Consider the following 19,677-nt stretch of genomic DNA (forward strand, 5'->3'; position numbering starts at 1 on the left):
GCCGAGTCTGAGCTGAGCTGAGTCTGAGCCGAGTCTGAGCTGAGTCTGTGCCGAGTCTGAACTGAGTCTGAGCCAGGTCTGAGCCGAGTCTGAGCTGAGTCTGAGCCGAGTCTGAACTGAGTCTGAGCCAGGCTCGGGTGGACCAGCACCGCCTCCAGTCAGGAGGAAACCACCATCAACAATAAACACCTGAGGAGGAACTCCCTGCTGGTCTTCTGTCTTTAATCCTTCATCCAATCAGATGAGTTTATACAGCAACATGATGTGACAGGACTACAGATGCATGATGGGAAATACTCTGAGGGCAGAAATAATATTTAAAGGTCTCATCGAGGTTTTCACTGACGGACTTGACTTTAAAGGTGCAGTTCGTCAGAATTACAGATGAAAACATCGGATGACGTCCGTGTCGACTCGGAGTGCTAACAGGCTAGCCCGGCTCGTCCTGTTTCAAAGCTCCTTTGCTAACTGAGCTAATGAGCTAACAGTGGCTACAGTAAGCAGCAGTTAGCGGTTACTATGGTGATGTGCTATGGTAGAACTCGACAGGTGGCACCTTTAATATTCAGAATATAATCTTTGATTGAAACGATCTTCATCTTTTTACACATTTAACAACATCAGAAAATATGAACTACTATTATTATAGATTATAGATTTAGACCTGTCAATCATTTTACCAGTGTTCAATCCTGTGGTTTGAATGTGGCTGGTGGGCGGGACGTTTGAATCCTTCCTCTTTAATTCATGTTTGTGGCAGATAAACACTTTTAATAAAGTTTCATAAATGAGTGTTTCAGTATATTCAGTCCATCAATGTTTCCATTGATTAGTCCATTAAATCTGCTGACGCTGTTAATTAAATCATTAACTAGCAGCTGAAAATATTAACGAGAAGCTTAATGACACCTTAACTGTGCTGATTCACTCACACACACACACCTTTCCTCCACTGATCAATAATTTAGTATTGATCATCCCGACCAGCAGGTGGCGGTGGTGAGGCGGACAGTAACAGGAGCCAAACTGAGTGTCCCCAACACACACACTCTCTCCCTCACACACACACACACACACTCTCTCTCTCTCTCTCTCTCACACACACACACACACACACACACTCTCCCTCACACACACACACACACACAGGGTCCTGACAGCTGATTTGGAACAAAGTTCATGAACACACAGTTCTGAAGAAAATGTATATAATTGATCTATTGATCAATTAAATATCAATAATTGATCAATAATTGTATCAATCCCCCCCCCACACACACACCTGTGTCCCCGGCCGGAGGACAGGTGTATCAGACAGATGTACGGGTGAGTGATCAGTGGAGGGGAGCGGTGAGTCGTGGAGGACAGAGCCGGAGGACGGTGTGTCCTCAGCGGGCAGCGGCAGGATGCGGTGCGGATGCGGGCTGCTGTCAGCGGGCTCCATCGCCGCCTCCGAGCCGCTGATCGGCACCGCGACAGGCCGGGCAGGAGACCTGAGCAGCCGGCGGACCTGAGGACTTCCTGCGCACTTTGATTCGTCCTCTCGGAGTCTGGAGCAGCCGGGCAGCCGCTCTCTGTCGGCGGCTGGTCGGCGGGTCCCCGGGCCCTCGTCCTGTCTCTCCGCCGGTTCAGCATCTGGACCCGGACCAGGCTGAAGGCAGGAGGGCAGATCTCCAGAAGGAGCTGTCGGAGCTGAGGTTCTGTTCGGACTGAATGTGTTTTAAAATAAATAGTGTGACTACACATGTGAGGGAGGTTCAGGCGGGCTTGGCTGCTGCTGTAGCCGCTGTCTCTGGTTTCATCCTCCGCCTTTGTCCTCATGTTTTCCCCCGGAGTTCCTCCCCCTGCGGCGCTGGGCGGAGTTTCATACCGGACTAGACGCTCCTTTTGTCGGATTCGTTTCGACCTGACTCCCCGGGGTTTACGGCTGAAAAAAACACACTTTGAAAGTCCCGAAATAATCCAAAAGAGCACAGCGGTGTTCAGTAGTGACCCGGGCTTCTGTCTGCACCTGAAGGTGAGTAGTTGGTTGTGATTTTAAACGGATTTCTGGGGTTTTCTGGTCGTTTGTCCCCGAGTCACCAGAACATTCATGGCGGCTTCGCAGTGAAGGCTTCTGGGGCAGCAGCCAGTCATCCAGCCCGCTCAGCACCGAAATCATCACATTGGGCCGATTATCAGTGAAGCGAGTGGCCGCAGACGGTCGTGTCGTGTTTTAACATCATTATTTCTACAATCAAACACGCAGATGTCGAACAATTTCTCCATTTCAGCAGTTTTGCTAAATGAAGCGATGATCCTCGGCACGTGTGGACCGGAACCTGTGCTCGCGGCTGTGACGCTTCTCGCTTTATTTCTTCTTTTTATTTTCACACTTTTAATCGCAGATTTCACATTTAACCAAAAAAGGTGAACGTGCGCGAGCAGCTCTGTGCGTGCCAGCGGAAGCTACGTGGTGACTCCTGCCGGAGGACGGACGCCATTACCGGGGCAGCTGGAGCCTGACGGCCCGCTGCTCGCAGTTAATTGCGTCCCTGAAAACATTCGCGCTGTTCAGCTCCGTTCAGAACTCCATTTAGAAATCAGACAACTGTCAGACACCGCGGCAGACAGTCATCGGGCTCACAGGGCAAATGTGTTGGTGATTCCAGCAAAAATCACCGAGCGACTCTTCATTTGATGAAACTCCTGATTTACAGTGAGTCCAGGCTGCTGTCCGCCGCCCTGCGTGCTCCAAGTCCACAGCAGCTCCTCTCATGTCCTCTGTAAAACCCAAACAAGTGAGACCTGGTGTGGTGGATGCAGCCGAACTGAAGAGACAACCACACACACTCAGCAGACCGTCTTACATCGGCTTTGTGTTTACATACACGCACTTCGGATTAAAATGACTGATTTCTCAATGCAGTTTGGTGCAGGTTGTCTTAGGCTCCAGCCTGTCCTCTGACTGACCTGTAACTGTTAAACACTGTGAATACTGCAGTAAAGTACTCAAATAAAACTGTAATCCTAAATCAGAAGTACTCAGATACTTCAGTAAAACTAGAAATACCACTGTGTAGAAGAAGTGTAATCTGTAATGACACAAAGTAACTAAAGCTGTCCCACAAATGTAATAGAGTAAAAGTACCACTGGAGTTTAAAGTGACAGAAAATACCTCAAAGCACAGTACTCTAATACATGTACTTAGTTACTTTCCACCACTGCTCATCATCATCCTCATCAAACTGAACTGATCGTCTCCATGGCAACTGAGCTTACTCTAACCTGTGAAGACCACGTGACACAACTCGGTGTGTGTGTGTGTGTGTGTGTGTGTGTGTGTGTGTGTGTGTGCGCAGAGGAGGAGGGGCGGAGTCTTCTCCGTCAGCAGCTGCAGGATGAACGGCAGCAGCAGCGTCTCCAGAGCTCAGAGTGCCAGCAGGGTCAAGAGTGAGCCAGGTAACACCCACCTGCTGTGACCTCATCAGCACCGCACACACTCACCTGACAGGTGTAGGTCTCCTCCCTCTGTGTGCTTCCTCTCAGATGATGGTTGGTTGGTTCGATGTCCAATCAGCTGTTGACATTCAGACCAAATGTTGCTGCTGTGACCTACAACTATGAACCAACCAATCAGAGCACAGCAGGATGTGACGAAACCACATACTACCGTACTGCCTACTACATACTGCGTTAGTATACACTGTATACTGCGTACTGAATGTGGGATTCAGCATGCTACTTCAGCAGAGCGACGCCGTTCACACCGCAGTATGCAGTAGCAAGGTTCCCAGAATGCATTTCGTGGCGACCGGCAGCGGTTGTTGTAAAACAGGCGCAAAGCTGTTTTATTTCCCGCTGCAGCGCTGTTAATATGTCACTTTATTAAGTTTTAACATGTTTTCATGTAGAAAGTAACCGTTCAGACCCCCAGTGTGCGGTTAGTTTACTCAGATGACGGCTGATTAGTAATTTGCCTCGATGTTTTGGGAGAAGTGAAGCTCCAGAAGGAGCGGCTCGTCTCAGAGGCAGCAGCCCGTCTCCAGAGGTGTTCGGCCGGCCAACATGCGTCGTCGTCCCGGGGGAGACAGCAGGCCAGTTATCTTAACGCTAGAGGGAAGCTTCATGTCTGTAGTGGACAGTACACAGTACAGCGCTGTCTCTGGAGCTCTGTATGTACAGAAGTCACCAAATATTAATTAAAAAATGTTTTAATTAACAGAGTACTTTGTTTCATTTCACATGTACAACAGCCTGGATTTCTATTGTACCTACAGCTCTCGTCACAACAGTCAGCAGCCTGTGACTGTACTTATGTTGTGTGAACAAACATAAACGCTGTACTGCTCCGGAGTACGTGACGAGGACGCCATGATCCCGGCTCCAGCGCATTGCATTGTGGGAAACAGTAGGCAGAGTAGACTGGTCGGATGCATACTGGAAATATTTTCTGAATCAGTACGACATCCAGGAACTTTTCTCATACTGCAGATTTTGCTTTTGTTTGCATACTGCATACTACATACTGCATACTACATACTACATGCATACTACATACTACATACTGCATACTACATACTGCATACTGCATACTACATACTGCATACTACATACTGCATACTACATACTGCATACTGCATACTACATACTACATATTGGCCAAATCAGTACGTACTGGTAGTATAGTATGCGGTTTTGAATACAGCCACAGCGTCCATGTTTCCTGTTCTGATGTTCATGATGCCTGGTTTAGTTTCAAAATAAAAGCACGGTCAGGTCAATGTGTTTGCTCACTTCCTGTTTCATAGCAGAGCTGCAGACCCCCTGATCTCTACCTGTCTGACCCCCTGATCTCTACCTGTCTGACCCCCTGATCTCTACCTGTCTGACCCTCTGACCTCCACCTGTCTGACCCTCTGACCTCCACCTGTCTGACCCTCTGATCTCTACCTGTCTGACCCTCTGACCTCCACCTGTCTGACCCTCTCAGATGAGTGGAGTAAGGAGGACTGTCTGACTCTGTTGGAGAGGATTCGCAGTCTGCTGCCGGACGGAGACGCCATGAAGTATAAAACCACGGAGTCGCACTTCGACTGGGACAAAATCTGTTTCGGCAGCTTCAGCGGAGACATGTGCCGCCAGAAGTGGCAGAAGGTCTCATCTGAGGTACGAACTGTTACCACGGTGATGGTTTTAGTTACTGTTACCAAATATCATGAAAGACATCACATAATTCCCACTTACAGAAAGGCCTGAAGTTTGAAGTTGTAAAGTGGAGCTGAAGAGTTTGAGTCACACGACTGACGTCAGGAAACGCCTTCATGACCTGGTTCTGTTTGGTTCTGTTTGGTTCTGATTTTCAAATTAAAAGACAAACGAAGGCTGTGACTACACACATTGATGTAGGCTGAGAGAGTTCAGACTTAATAAACTTGTAATAAAGATTTTCATCTAAATGATTATCTTTAAGTGAAGTCATCATACGACACAACGACCCATCTGAACATCGTCTCTGTTATTGATCATCAATCACATGTTTGTGTTTCAGGTCCGTAAGTACAGAACGATGACGGAGCTCATCGTAGACGCCACAGAGTTCGTAAAGAATCCGTACAAAGGCAAGAAACTGAAGGTGAGAACCACCGAGCTGAACCAGCTGCTGCCGGTCTGGGCCGGCTGGTTCTATCGTGAAGTGTTTATAGAGAGCTGAAGCCCCACCCCTTCCCGTTCCCCTCATGGACCTTATTGATCAAAGCTTTGTCTGTAGTGATGAAGAGAGACAGATGATGTGTTGATCCTGTTGAACTGGGTCATGAATCACACAGATGATGTTTGTCAGTTTGTTGTATTAAAGTCAAACCTCATGTAGTTTTGTGTTGAAGCACTCAGTGAACTACATTGTCACATCAACACCAGAACCAACACCAACATGGAGCCAACTGGGCTCAGAAAAACTTGTAAACAAGGTGAACGTCACAATAAATCTGCTCATATTGACAACTGCAGTTCTGGTTCTGGTTCAGTTCTGTGAGCTGCTCATATACAGGGGCAGCTCTACAATGTTTCAGTCAGGAGACGACGTCACTGACGACGCCGTCGACTGCGACGTCTTTATAATGACGTCACAGTCTGATGACAAACTGACAAACATCATCTGTCTCTCTTCATCTACCAGACAAAGCTCTGATCAATAAGGTCCATGAGGGGAACAGGAAGGGGCGGGGCTTCAGCTCTCTGTAGATGTAGATGCTGACAGGAAGGGGCGGGGCTTCAGCTCTCTGTAGATGTAGATGCTGACAGGAAGGGGCGGGGCTTCAGCTCTCTGTAGGTGTAGATGCTGACAGGAAGGGGCGGGGCTTCAGCTCTCTGTAGGTGTAGATGCTGACTGGAAGGGGCGGGGCTTCAGCTCTCTGTAGGTGTAGATGCTGACAGGAAGGGGCGGGGCTTCAGCTCTCTGTAGGTGTAGATGCTGACTGGACCTCTCTTGTTCAGACTCATCCAGATTTCCCGAAGAAGCCTCTGACCCCATACTTCCGCTTCTTCATGGAGAAACGAGCCAAATACGCCAAAATCCACCCGGAGATGAGCAACCTGGACCTGACCAAGATCCTGTCCAAGAAGTACAAGGAGCTGCCCGACAAGAAGAAGGTTCGCTCAAACTCTGCAGCTGATTGGCTGAAAACAGAATGTTTGCATCAGGATGTGACTCAGTGTTGCTGCTGACGACTCGTGTTGTTTTTTAAATGAACCTGTTTGTTTTGAATAATATATGATATATAATATATAATAAAATGTTTTGAATATAACATTTTTTTATTGATGCAGCAAAAGTACATCACAGAGTTTCAACGAGAGAAAGAAGAGTTTGAGAAGAACATGGCTCGATTCAAGTACGTCCACCTGACAACAGCTCACTGATACACTGAAGCTAAAGCTAATGCTAGCTAACTGACTGTCAACTGTAACACTAGACCATATGCTGAAATTTACCGTGTTAGTCTTTAACATGTAGCGTTAGCCTTTAGCACATGGTGTTAGCGTGGCTAACATCAGCTGACCTGCAGGGAGGATCATCCCGAGCTGATCGAAGAGAGGAAGAAGTCAGACCTGCCGGAGAAACCGAAGACTCCTCAACAGCTGTGGTACAACCACGAGAAGAAGGCCTACATGAAGCTTCACCCCGAGGTGCACACACACACACACACACACACACACACACACACACACACACTGTATACTGTCTGTACAGGCTCAGTCATTTTGCTGTTTTGTGTCTCAGGTGAGTCAGAAGGAGCTGAAGGAGGCTCTGAGGAGACAGTGGTCCCAACTGTCAGACAAGAGGAGACTCAAGTGGATCAGCAAGGCTCTGGAGCTCCAGAAGGACTATGAGGTACCTGAACCAGACTGAACCAGACTGAACCAGACTGAACCAGACTCTGACAGTCCACATTCAGGACTGAGTGTTCATATTGTGTGTGTGTGTGTGCGTGCGTGTGTGTGCAGGGCAGTATGAGAGCGTATCATGAAGCTCATCCAGACGTGAACTCTGATGATCATGTCCGGTCCGTCCTCACCAAAGCAGAGAGACAGCTGAAGGACAAGTTTGACGGACGGCCGACAAAACCTCCACCGTGAGTCCTAATGAGCACTCGGCTAACGAGGACCTGACAGAGCTAATGAGCTAAATGCTAACATACTTATAAAGTGGATACTAATCAGCTGATGTCCTAGATACTAGTGAGGTGCTGCACAACATACAAGCAAGATGATGAACAAGAACATTTGTGTGTGTGGCTAACAGGTGGCTAACAGGTGTGTTTTGTCTAGTAACGGCTACTCTCTGTACTGTGCGGAGCTGATGGTGAACATGAAGGACGTCCCCAGCACTGAGCGGATGGTTCTCTGCAGTAAACAGTGGAAGATGATGACGCAGAAGGAGAAGGACATGTTTCAGAAACGCTGCGAGCAGGTTGGTACCGACACGCTGACATCGCAGCAGGAATCACCTCTTCTCAAAGCTGCTCTCAGCTCACCACTCTGTCTCTTGTGTGTCTCATCAGAGGAAGAAGCAGTACGACATCGACCTGCAGAGGTTCCTGGAGGTACGTATACATCAGCTGATCCCCAAAAACAGCTGTTTATGTTCTCTTCTATAAGACACCAGACTCCATTCAATCAGTCACGTGTCCGGCTGGACATCAGTCACGTGCAGTAGGTGATTGTTAATTTTTAACGGGGGGGATGGCCCAATGGGAGCACCACCCTGCCCCACACCTACGTACACCTCCCAAAGGACATTGTTGACGCCTTAACGATAACTGTGACATTTCTAATTCTACAACTCCATTTCATCCAGTTATCTTCCTTCTCTCCCTGCTACAATTGTCTTTTTATAACTGTATTAAAGTAATGAGCAAATACACCTTTACATTGTTTGCAGTGGACTGAGTTTATTCAGGCAGGGTTTTCTCATGTTTCTCACAACACACTGCATCAGGGTCATTTTAAGTCACATGATCGCTTGGAATTTTTTACCATCTAAATTCCTTGAAGGACACAAAATGAACATTGTGCAACATAGTAGAGCCTGATCGATTTATCAGCTGATATTCGCCTATCACAGATATATCGGTATCGCTGTATATATTGTCCGATATGAAAACCTTATATTTAAAAACTGTAATGCAGAAAAACACGCTTGGGCTAATTTAAAATTGGTGTAATGACACAGTTTGTCCAGCAGAGTGCGCTTCAATGGGGGATAAAACAGCTGACGTCCACCGGGAGCTGCTCTATGACATCACGTCTGCTACAGGTTTTGTTCCGCCCTCCACACGGCATCATACCATGAATGTATAAAGAGAACCCAGCAGAACGTTTCAGAACCGAGCCTTTTGCCTGCACGATTTTGTTGACTTGCTCAGATTTTGTTGATCTGGTCATTCTTCGTTTTTATACAATCGGGAGTCTGCACACGGTGTTTTATTTTGAAAATTGACCGGATGCTCTATGCCGTCTCTGACTTCCTGCCGGCGCGATCCGCTCTGTGCAGCTTGTTGCGGCTTCTGTCAAAAATCGACCAGGCAGCCGGAACGCAAAGCGGCCGCGTGCGCCGTCGACTGCGGCCGCTTGTGATTTGTAACACACTTTCTGCAACTAGGGGATGGAGAGTGATGGCAGGTTAACACGGGGGCGGCATCCCCCTCATCCCCTCATCCCCCCTCATCCCCTCATCCCCCTCATCCCCTCATCCCCTCATCCCCCTCATCCCCTCATCCCCCCTCATCCCCTCATCCCCCTCATCCCCTCATCCCCCCTCATCCCCTCATCCCCCCTCATCCCCCTCATCCCCCCTCATCCCCTCATCCTCCCTCATCCCCCTCATCCCCTCATCCCCCCTCATCCCCCTCATCCCCTCATCCTCCCTCATCCCCCTCATCCCCTCATCCCCCTCATCCCCTCATCCCCCCTCATCCCCCTCATCCCCTCATCCCCCCTCATCCCCTCATCCCCCCTCATCCCCCTCATCCCCCTCAAATCGCCTACGTGTCCGGCTGGAGCTGCTTCCTCCTCCACAGCTCGTTAGCTGTCCTGCTAACGTTAGCTGAACACAAAGAACCACACACACACACACACACACACACACACACACACACACACACTCTCAGTCTGGTCTCTGCTGGTGTCTTCATGAGGCTGACTTGTGTTTCAGAGTCTCCCAGAGGAGGAACGAGACCGCGTCATGACGGAGGAGAAACTGGGCGGGGCCAAATCAGGAGGGGGCGTGACCGCCAGCCCTCACAGAGCCAGGTCTCCTAATGTCAAGGTGCGTGTGTGTCCTCAGCTTCACTGGCTTTAACCCCCACAGACTCACCTGTGAGCAGGTGTTCTGATGTTTGTTTGGTTCTGTCCCACGAACAGTGTCGGGAGGCGGAGCCAGAGCAGTGGGTACCTGCCAATCTGCCAAAAGAGAGACGGGACGGGAAGAAGACGGCGAAGCTTCCAGAGACGCCAAAAACAGCGGAGGAGATGTGGCAGCACAGCGTGATCGGAGACTACCTGGCCAAATACAGAGTGAGCTTATTTCTTTATTTGCTGTTTATAGCTGTTGCCATGGCAATCAGGGAGGCCATGAAGGAATGAAGAGAGAGGCTGTATTCGAAACCGCATACTATACTAACAGTACGTACTGATTTGGCCAGTATGTAGTATATAGTATGCAGTATGTAGTATGTAGTATGTAGTATGCAGTATGCAGTATGTAGTATGTAGTATGCAAACAAAAGCAAAATCTGCAGTATGAGAAAAGTTCCTGGATGTCGTACTGATTCAGAAAATATTTCCAGTATGCATCCGACCAGTCTACTCTGCCTACTGTTTCCCACAATGCAATGCGCTGGAGCCGGGATCATGGCGTCCTCGTCACGTACTCCGGAGCAGTACAGCGTTTATATTCGTTCACACAACATAAGTACAGTCACAGGCTGCTGACTGTTGTGACGAGAGCTGTAGGTACAATAGAAATCCAGGCTGTTGTACATGTGAAATGAAACAAAGTACTCTGTTAATTAAAACTTTTTTTTAATTAATATTTGGTGATGTCTGTACATACAGAGCTCCAGAGACAGCGCTGTACTGTGTACTGTCCACTACAGACATGAAGCTTCCCTCTAGCGTTAAGATAACTGGCCTGCTGTCTCCCCCGGGACGACGACGCATGTTGGCCGGCCGAACACCTCTGGAGACGGGCTGCTGCCTCTGAGACGAGCCGCTCCTTCTGGAGCTTCACTTCTCCCAAAACATCGAGGCAAATTACTAAACAGCCGTCATCTGAGTAAACTAACCGCACACTGGGGGTCTGAACGGTTACTTTCTACATGAAAACATGTTAAAACTTAATAAAGTGACATATTAACAGCGCTGCAGCGGGAAATAAAACAGCTTTGCGCCTGTTTTACAACTACCGCTGCCGGTCGCCACGAAATGCATTCTGGGAAACTTGCATACTGCATACTGCGGTGTGAACGGCGTCGCTCTGCTGAAGTAGCATGCTGAATCCCACATTCAGTGCAGTATACAGTGTATACTAACGCAGTATGTAGTAGGCAGTACGGTAGTATGTGGTTTCGAAAACAGCCAAAGTGTCTCGTCTCTGACGGGCTGTGGAGCTCATATAAAGACCCTTGAACTCTGCTCCAGTGTTTTGTGTCCTCTGACCCTGCTGGTCATGTGACTCGTCCCTCAGAGCGACCGCAGGAAGGCTCAGGCCGGGATGGAGGCAGCCTGGAAGTCGATGGAGAAGAAGGAGAAGATTCCCTGGATCAAGAAGGCAGCGGAGGACCAGAAGCGTTACGAGGTTCAGTACCAGCCTGTGGTCAGTGAGCCACGCCCCCTCAAACTGACTCCGCCCACTACCTGCTGAGGCTGCAGCCACTCCTCTTTAACCTCATTACATATTAATGTTCTGTAACCACGTGTCTCTGTGGACATGTCCTCAGTGTCTCTGTGTGTGTGACTGTGGTATGACAGTGGACATGTCCTCAGTGTCTCTGAGTGTGACTGTGGTATGACAGTGGACATGTCCTCAGTGTCTGTGTGTGTGACTGTAGTATGACAGTGGACATGTCCTCAGTGTCTCTGAGTGTGACTGTGGTATGACAGTGGACATGTCCTCAGTGTCTCTGAGTGTGACTGTGGTATGACAGTGGACATGTCCTCAGTGTCTCTGAGTGTGACTGTGGTATGACAGTGGACATGTCCTCAGTGTCTCTGAGTGTGACTGTGGTATGACAGTGGACATGTCCTCAGTGTCTCTGTGTGTCCTGCAGAGGGAGCTGTTGGAGATGAGGACTCCGCCTGCAGCTCAGAGTCACAGGAAGCCCAAGTTTGACGGAGAACCAAAGAAACCTCCAGTGTGAGTGTCGGACTGAGCAGCACCGTCATCTTTGAGCGGGTCACGTGACTGTTGCCATGGTGATGGTGATACTGAAGTATTGACCAGGTTACCAATATCCCTCGATGTGTTGATCAGACCTGTACAGTCAGCTGCTGCTGATGTCAGTACAGCTCCTTCTCGTTATTGGTCGCTATTGATTGTTATTGGTCCTCTTCTGTAGGCCTCCTCCTTGGCCTGGCGAAGCGTCCTGAGTTTTGTAGTGAACCAAGGTTTATTGTTGCTGTATGTGCAGAAGGTTTTGGTCGGCACACACGTCCTCACAGAAGCTGGTGTAGGATGTCACAGTGTCAGTGAGTTCGTCCAGATCTGTAGCAGCAGCCTCAAAAACAGTCCGATCTGTGCAGTCAAAGCAGGCCTGTAGCTGCAGCTGTGACCATCCATCTCTTCAGTCTTCACTACAGGCTCAGCAGACTGGAATTTCTGCCTGTAATTTGGGAGAAGATGAACCATGCAGTGATCAGAGAGCCCCAAAGCTGCGCGGGGGGCAGAGCGATATGCGTCATTTAAAACAGTGTAGCAGTGGTCCAGAGTGTTGTTGTCCCTGTGTTTAACATGCTGTCTATATCTTGGCAGTTCACGGCTGAGGTTTGCTCTGTTAAAGTCCCCGAGAACAACGAGCAGATATCTGGATGTTTCCTCTCCATGTCCGCTATCTGCTCAGCCAGGTGTTGTAAGGCCTCAGTAACACAGGCCTGAGCTGGGATGGAAACACCAACCAGAATAAACGAGGAGAATAAAACGGCCTACAGTTTGTGAAATGTGTCTCCAGGTGGGGGCTGCATGATTTGTTGAACACATCTGTACACCAACCTGCGTTGATATAAAAGCAGATTCCACTGCTCCTCCTCTTCCCCGAGAGCTCCGTTACGCGGTCCGCTCAGAGAATTTGAAAGTCGGCAGATGTGATCTGGTGTCCGGGATGTGTTCGCTGAGCCAGGTTTCCGTGAAACACAGGGCGGCAGATCTGCAGCAGTTCATCCATCTTGTTGTTCAGGGAGCGGACGTTTGCCTCGCTGTCTGAGCTTAACGAGCGCGCCGGCTTGTTTGCCCCGTCTGCGTCTCCTGAACATCCCACAGAGAGCTGCTGCTCCTCCAGCCACAAGTTCTGGAAATACTCCAGGATCCATGTTCAGACTTTAAGAGTTCCTCTCGAGGGAAAGACAACTTATTACGACAAACAAACAAAGTACTGCGGAGCGAAGCACCGAGGCAGCTGTTTGTTGCGCCATCTTGGATCATATTGGATCGTTATTGGTTGTTATTGTTCGTTATTGATCGTTATTGGTCGTTATTGATCTGCATATCAACTTGCTGATCAACCCTCACAGACTCAGACAGCTGATGGCTAAAATATCTGATGTTCTCAAATGTTTGATAACAGATGATTTAATAACTGGTCAGTGGTGTCACACACGTCCCGTTTGGACCTTCAGGGCCTCTGTTGTGAACGTGATTACATCATCACGTTCTGCAGCAGTGATCCTAGTTTCTTCCTCTGGTTGCAGCCGAGCTACTTCAGTTGTCGATGCTCAGTGGGTTAGGGTTCCGATGGTTTCTGTCTCTGTTCTGGTAGAACTGTTCGGACTCTTCAGGTTCTGCTGAGTCAGACGATGTACGACACCTGATGCCTGAGCGGTCCTGGTCTTTGAGGGTTCATCGATTCATTTGCTGTTTGGTTAATGATCAAAAGACTGCAGCCGACTTTATCTTCACAGTTTAGAAACAGGAGCCAAAAAAAGACTTAAGAGACTTAAAAACCAAAGAAAACCTGCAAAATAGTCTAAATCCACACGTGACAAGACTCAAGTGTAAAATTAAAATAAGATTAAAAGAAGGACAGAGGTCAAAGGTTAAAGTCTGTAACGTGACGGTCCAACAGGAGCGGCTATCAGATGTTCTCCCAGGAGCTGCTGACCAACGGAGAGCTGAACCACTTCAGCCTGAAGGAGCGCATGGTGGAGATCGGCAAGAGGTGGCACAAACTGAGCCAGAGTCAGAAAGACAAGTACAAGAAGCTGGTGGAGGAGCAGCAGGTGGAGTACAAGGCCGAGCTGGAGGCCTGGGTCAAGGTAACAAACAGCCTTCATCAGTCACATCAGTCAAACTCATTTATTTCATTTTCTCATCAGTCAGTGATTTAAAAATTCATGATTTCATATCTTAAATCTGTCTGATCAAGTCGTGTTTCTGTGTTGATGAGAATTCAGGAAAAAATCTAAATGAATTTATTAAAGAAACATTTTAGATCCTTTTTCTTGTTAATTGACGTCAGTGAACACACCGGCTGTAAACTTGTTGTTAATGAGGAACATTAAGAGTTTAATGTGACTTTTGATCCACTTTGATTTGCTGCTTCGGTCGGGACAGAAAATGAACTGATTGTTTCTTCTCTGCAGTCTCTGTCTCCTCAGGATCGAGCCGTCTATAAAGAGTTCTCGTCCTCGGTGAGTCTCTGCAGTCTTCACATCATTTATTTTATTTTCTCAAACATTTAGTCCTGATGTGTCTTTTTGTAACGCAGTGATCCGATTTATGAATTAAATTTAACAGCTGAACTGTCGCTAATCCGCCACAAACAAGCTAACATAACATTCACAAGCTAAGCTAACAGGAAGGACATCGAGCTAACATTAGCAAGGTGAAACAACACCGGCTAACAGGACTCAAAGCTGTAGTAGGGTCAAATTAGCTAATACTGCATAGCATTAGCATAGCGAAGCTGTCATTCACGAGTCATCAAAAATATTTGAATATAAACAAACACAAAATGAGCGTTAGCAGTGTGATTCAGCAGCGAAGTTTCGTGTGTTCACCTGTTTTTGTGTTTGTTTGTTTGTTTTGTTCTCCATCAGAAACGTCGCAGCACCACTAAAGTCCGCAGCAGTCCTGGAACTAAAGTCCGCGTGACGGCCAAAGGGAAGGCTGCGAGCTCAAGAGCCGCCGCACAGACGGTCGGCGTGGCCAAGAGGGCCATGGCGTACCGAGCCAAGGTAACACAACAACAACAACGATGACAACACACAACAACAACGACAACGACGACAGCACACAACGACAACACACAACAACGACGACACACAACAACAACACACAGCAACACACGACAACACACAACACACAACAACGACAACACACAACAACACACAACAACAACGACAACACACAACAACGACAACACACAACAACAATACACAACAACACACAACAACAACAACACACAACAACAACACACGACAACACACAACAACAACGACAACACACAACAACGACAACACACAACAACAACACACAACAACAACGACAACACACAACAACGACAACACACAACAACAACACACAACAACAACGACAACACACAACAACGACAACACACAACAACAATACACAACACCAACAACACACAACAACACACGACAACACACAACAACGACAACACACAACAACAATACACAACAACACACAACAACAACACACAACAACAATACACAACGACAACACAAAACAACAATACACAACAACGATGACAACACACAACAACAACGACAACACACAGCAACACACAACGACAACAACACACAACAACGACAACACACAACAACAACAACGACAACACACAACAACAATACACAACAACAACGACGACAACACACGACAACACAACGACAACACACAATACAAAACGACGACGACAACAGCAACACACGACAACACACAACACACAACAACGACAACACACAACAACAATGACAACACACAACAACGACAACACACAACAACACACAACAATACACAACAACGATGACAACACACAACAACGACAACAACACACAACAACGACAACACACAACAACAATACACAACAACAATGACAACAACAACACACAGCAACACACAACAACAATAACGACAACAGACAACAACAACAGACAACGACAACACACAACAACGACAACAACACACGACAACACACAACAATAACACACAACAATAACACACAACAACAACACAAAACAACGACAACACACGACAACACACCAACACAACACAAAACAACGACAACACAAAACGACAACACACAACAACAACGACGACAGCACACAACGACAACACACAACAACGACGACACACAACAACAACAACACACAGCAACACACGACAACACACAACACACAACAACGACAACACACAACAACAACACACAACAACGACAACACACAACAACAACAATACACAACAACACACAACAACAACACACGACAACACACAACAACAATACACAACAACACACAACAACAATACACAACGACAACACAAAACAACAATACACAACGATGACAACACACAACAACAACGACAACACACAGCAACACACAACGACAACAACACACAACAACGACAACACACAACAACAACAACGACAACACACAACAACAATACACAACAACAACGACGACAACACACAACGACAACACAACGACAACACACAATACAAAACGACGACGACAACAGCAACACACGACAACACACAACACACAACAACGACAACACACAACAACAATGACAACACACAACGACAACACACAACAATACACAACAACACACAACAACGATGACAACACACAACAACGACAACAACACACAACAACGACAACACACAACAACAATACACAACAACAATGACAACAACAACACACAGCAACACACAACAACAATAACGACAACAGACAACAACAACAGACAACGACAACACACAACGACGACAACAACACACGACAACACACAACAATAACACACAACAATAACACACAACAACAACACAAAACAACGACAACACACGACAACACACCAACACAACACAAAACAACGACAACACAAAACGACAACACACAACAACAATACACAACGACAACACACAACACAACAACGACAACACACAAAAACACACAACACACAACAACACACACACACCAACAACAACACAGCCATAAGTTTTTACTGTTCAAATATAAACAAAGGAGTAAAATATTATCAGCCAAGTTAAAGACTAAACATCAGAAGTGAAACATGTGAACAGAAAATGTTAATAATATAAATATAAATATAGACGGATCACAGCTCAACATTAATTTGTGTGTTAAAGGTTGTTGATGATGATATTTGACGTGATGTCCCTTTATTGAATTGGAGCTGCAGATGAGAGCTGTGGTGAAGCAACAAAACCAACAACACACTTTGTCAAGCCTTATAGCAGAACTTGTGTATCTAAGCCCTCAGTGAGGTCTGTCAGGCTCTGTTGTGACGCAGCGTCTGTCCGTCCGTCTTTCAGCAGGACATGTCTGACTCAGACGAGGAGGAGGAGAAGAGCGACTCGTCCGACTCTGATGAGGACGACGAGACGTCAGGATCCACAGACAGCGACGACGAGGACGACGAGGTGAGAAACAAACCTGCTTTAACCCACTCAGTGATCAAATGTTTCATTCATCATTTTAAATCACTTTATTTGTTCAAGTAGTTTCATTATTGTCTCCAAGGTTTCATTCATACACTGAACAAAAATATAAACGCAACACTTGTTTTTGCTCCCATTTAAAACATTTTCTATATACAAAAAATAACCATTTCTCTCAAATATTGTTCACAAATCTGTCTGGTGAATCCCAATGTTCACCCTACTCACTACCACTACACCCTGGAAATGAAGCAACAAGGGGTAGAGCTTTGTAATCTTCCCTAGGAATTGGGACACCACTTGCTACGTCACTGCATAGTTTGCATAGTCAAGCAACTACGTAGTCACGTTTGCACATACGTCCCACCATAACACCAAACCCGGCAGCAATGGAGTTAACGGTTGCGATCGGAGTGAGATTGCTGGAAGGCATAAACGCCCTTTGCTTGCTACCATAGCGCTGTGCTAACGTTAACGACTGGGACTTTGGGAGCAGCCGGGGGGGCTTCTGCTAGCTAACGTTAGCTAGCTAACGTTCATAACGGTCGCGGTCGTAACGGTCGGTACGCAGTAACATAGATAACCTTACTTGCTGCTTATTATCATACTAATGTGAAATATCCGACAAATTTGCAGGAAATACGAGCGCTAACGAGTAACGTTAACAGGACGTAAAGCATTCTGGGAAATTTCCTCTGGCCCTCCCTGGGCGAGTCAGCATCTGAAATCCCTCGCTCTGAAGGGCTAGATTCATACCCCCTACCCCTCGTTATGCCCACTACCCCTATATGCAGAGAGTAATTGGGACACCACTACCCTCACGGGAATGCGCAAAATTTAGGGATAGGGCTAAAAAGTAGGGCGAGGGGGTGTATTGGGACTGACCCTTAATCTGTGTTAGTGAGCACTTCTCCTTTGCCGAGATAATCCATCCCACCTCACAGGTGTGGCATATCAAGATGCTGATTAGACAGCATGAATACTGCACAGGTGTGCCTCAGGCTGGCCACAGTAAAAGGCCACTCTGAAATGTGCAGTTTTATCACACAGCAAAATGCCACAGATGTCGCAAGTTTTGAGGGAGCGTGCAATTGGCTTGCTGACTGCAGGAATGTCCACCAGAGCTGTTGCCCGTGAATTGAATGTTCATTTCTCTACCATAAGCCGTCTCCAAAGGCGTTTCAGACAATTTGGCAGTACATCCAACCGGCCTCGCAACTGCAGACCACGTGTAACCGCACCAGCCCAGGACCTCCACATCCAGCAGGTTCACCTCCAAGATCGTCCGAGACCAGCCACCCGGACAGCTGCTGCAACAATCGGTTTGCATAACCAAAGAATTTCTGCACAAACTGTCAGAAACCGTCTCAGGGAAGCTCATCTGCATGCTCGTCGTCCTCATCGGGGTCTCCACCTGACTGCAGTTCGTCATCGTAACCGACATGAGTGGCAAATGCTCACATTCGATGGCGTCTGGCACGTTGGAGAGGTGTTCTCTTCACGGATGAATCCCGGTTTTCACTGTTCAGGGCAGATGGCAGACGGCGTGTGTGGCGTCGTGTGGGTGAGCGGTTTGCTGATGTCAACGTTGTGGATCGAGTGGCCTTTTATTGTGGCCAGCCTGAGGCACACCTGTGTAATATTCATGCTGTCTAATCAGCATCTTGATGTGCCACACCTGTGAGGTGGGATGGAGAAGTGCTCACTAACACATTCAGACAGATTTGTGAACGATATTTGAGGGAAATGGTCTTTTGTGTATATAGAAAATGTTTTTGATCTTGTGAGTTCAGCTCATGAAAAATGGGAGCAAAAACAAAAGTGTTGCGTTTATATTTTTGTTCAGTGTATTATCAGTTAATAAACAATCAACTTTATTGATATAATTGATTAAACTAATCTAAACTTTTTTCTACATGTTAAATTAAACAAATAGAAGAAATCGGAGCTGAATTGAAGCATTGACGTCTTTTCAGCTATAAACTTTGTGTGTAAACGTGATGACATCGTTCATTTTTCCATTAAAATCCTGTTGAATTTAGCTTTAATTATAACTTTAATGTTCAGGTTCGACCTGATAACATCATCTTACACAAGCCAGAATCACCATGGCAACCACTGAGCAACAAAATGTGTGTGACTTTCACTTCATGAAGCCACTTCCTGTTTTGTGATTTCCTCAGAATGACGATGACGAAGAGGATGATGAGGACGATGAAGATCAGAGCTCCTCTGAAGAATCCAGTGACTCGGACTCGGACTAGCTCCGCCCCCTCCACCTCATTG

General features: G+C 47.1%; 1 protein-coding gene across 1 annotated transcript in view; it reads left to right on the forward strand.

The window, feature by feature from the left end:
* The first annotated feature begins 1,726 nt into the window (after positions 1 to 1,726).
* Positions 1,727 to 19,677, forward strand: part of ubtfl (upstream binding transcription factor, like) — an 18,346-nt gene continuing 395 nt past the window's right edge. The window contains exons 1-20 of the mRNA XM_084368421.1: positions 1,727 to 2,017; positions 3,343 to 3,442; positions 4,974 to 5,149; positions 5,532 to 5,615; positions 6,476 to 6,631; positions 6,809 to 6,873; positions 7,048 to 7,168; positions 7,263 to 7,373; positions 7,487 to 7,614; positions 7,811 to 7,952; positions 8,044 to 8,085; positions 9,696 to 9,809; positions 9,905 to 10,057; positions 11,229 to 11,357; positions 11,812 to 11,897; positions 13,819 to 14,008; positions 14,336 to 14,383; positions 14,792 to 14,929; positions 17,266 to 17,373; positions 19,575 to 19,677. The exon at positions 19,575 to 19,677 is cut by the window's right edge and continues 395 nt beyond it. Of these exons, the coding sequence (XP_084224547.1) occupies positions 1,820 to 2,017; positions 3,343 to 3,442; positions 4,974 to 5,149; positions 5,532 to 5,615; positions 6,476 to 6,631; positions 6,809 to 6,873; positions 7,048 to 7,168; positions 7,263 to 7,373; positions 7,487 to 7,614; positions 7,811 to 7,952; positions 8,044 to 8,085; positions 9,696 to 9,809; positions 9,905 to 10,057; positions 11,229 to 11,357; positions 11,812 to 11,897; positions 13,819 to 14,008; positions 14,336 to 14,383; positions 14,792 to 14,929; positions 17,266 to 17,373; positions 19,575 to 19,655 (2,370 nt within the window). The 5' untranslated portion in view covers positions 1,727 to 1,819 and the 3' untranslated portion in view covers positions 19,656 to 19,677. The remainder of the gene's footprint in view (positions 2,018 to 3,342; positions 3,443 to 4,973; positions 5,150 to 5,531; positions 5,616 to 6,475; positions 6,632 to 6,808; positions 6,874 to 7,047; positions 7,169 to 7,262; positions 7,374 to 7,486; positions 7,615 to 7,810; positions 7,953 to 8,043; positions 8,086 to 9,695; positions 9,810 to 9,904; positions 10,058 to 11,228; positions 11,358 to 11,811; positions 11,898 to 13,818; positions 14,009 to 14,335; positions 14,384 to 14,791; positions 14,930 to 17,265; positions 17,374 to 19,574) is intronic.

This window comes from Pagrus pagrus, assembly GCF_965226575.1.
Source record: "Pagrus pagrus genome assembly, chromosome: 12".
Classification (NCBI taxonomy): Eukaryota; Metazoa; Chordata; class Actinopteri; order Spariformes; family Sparidae; genus Pagrus; species Pagrus pagrus.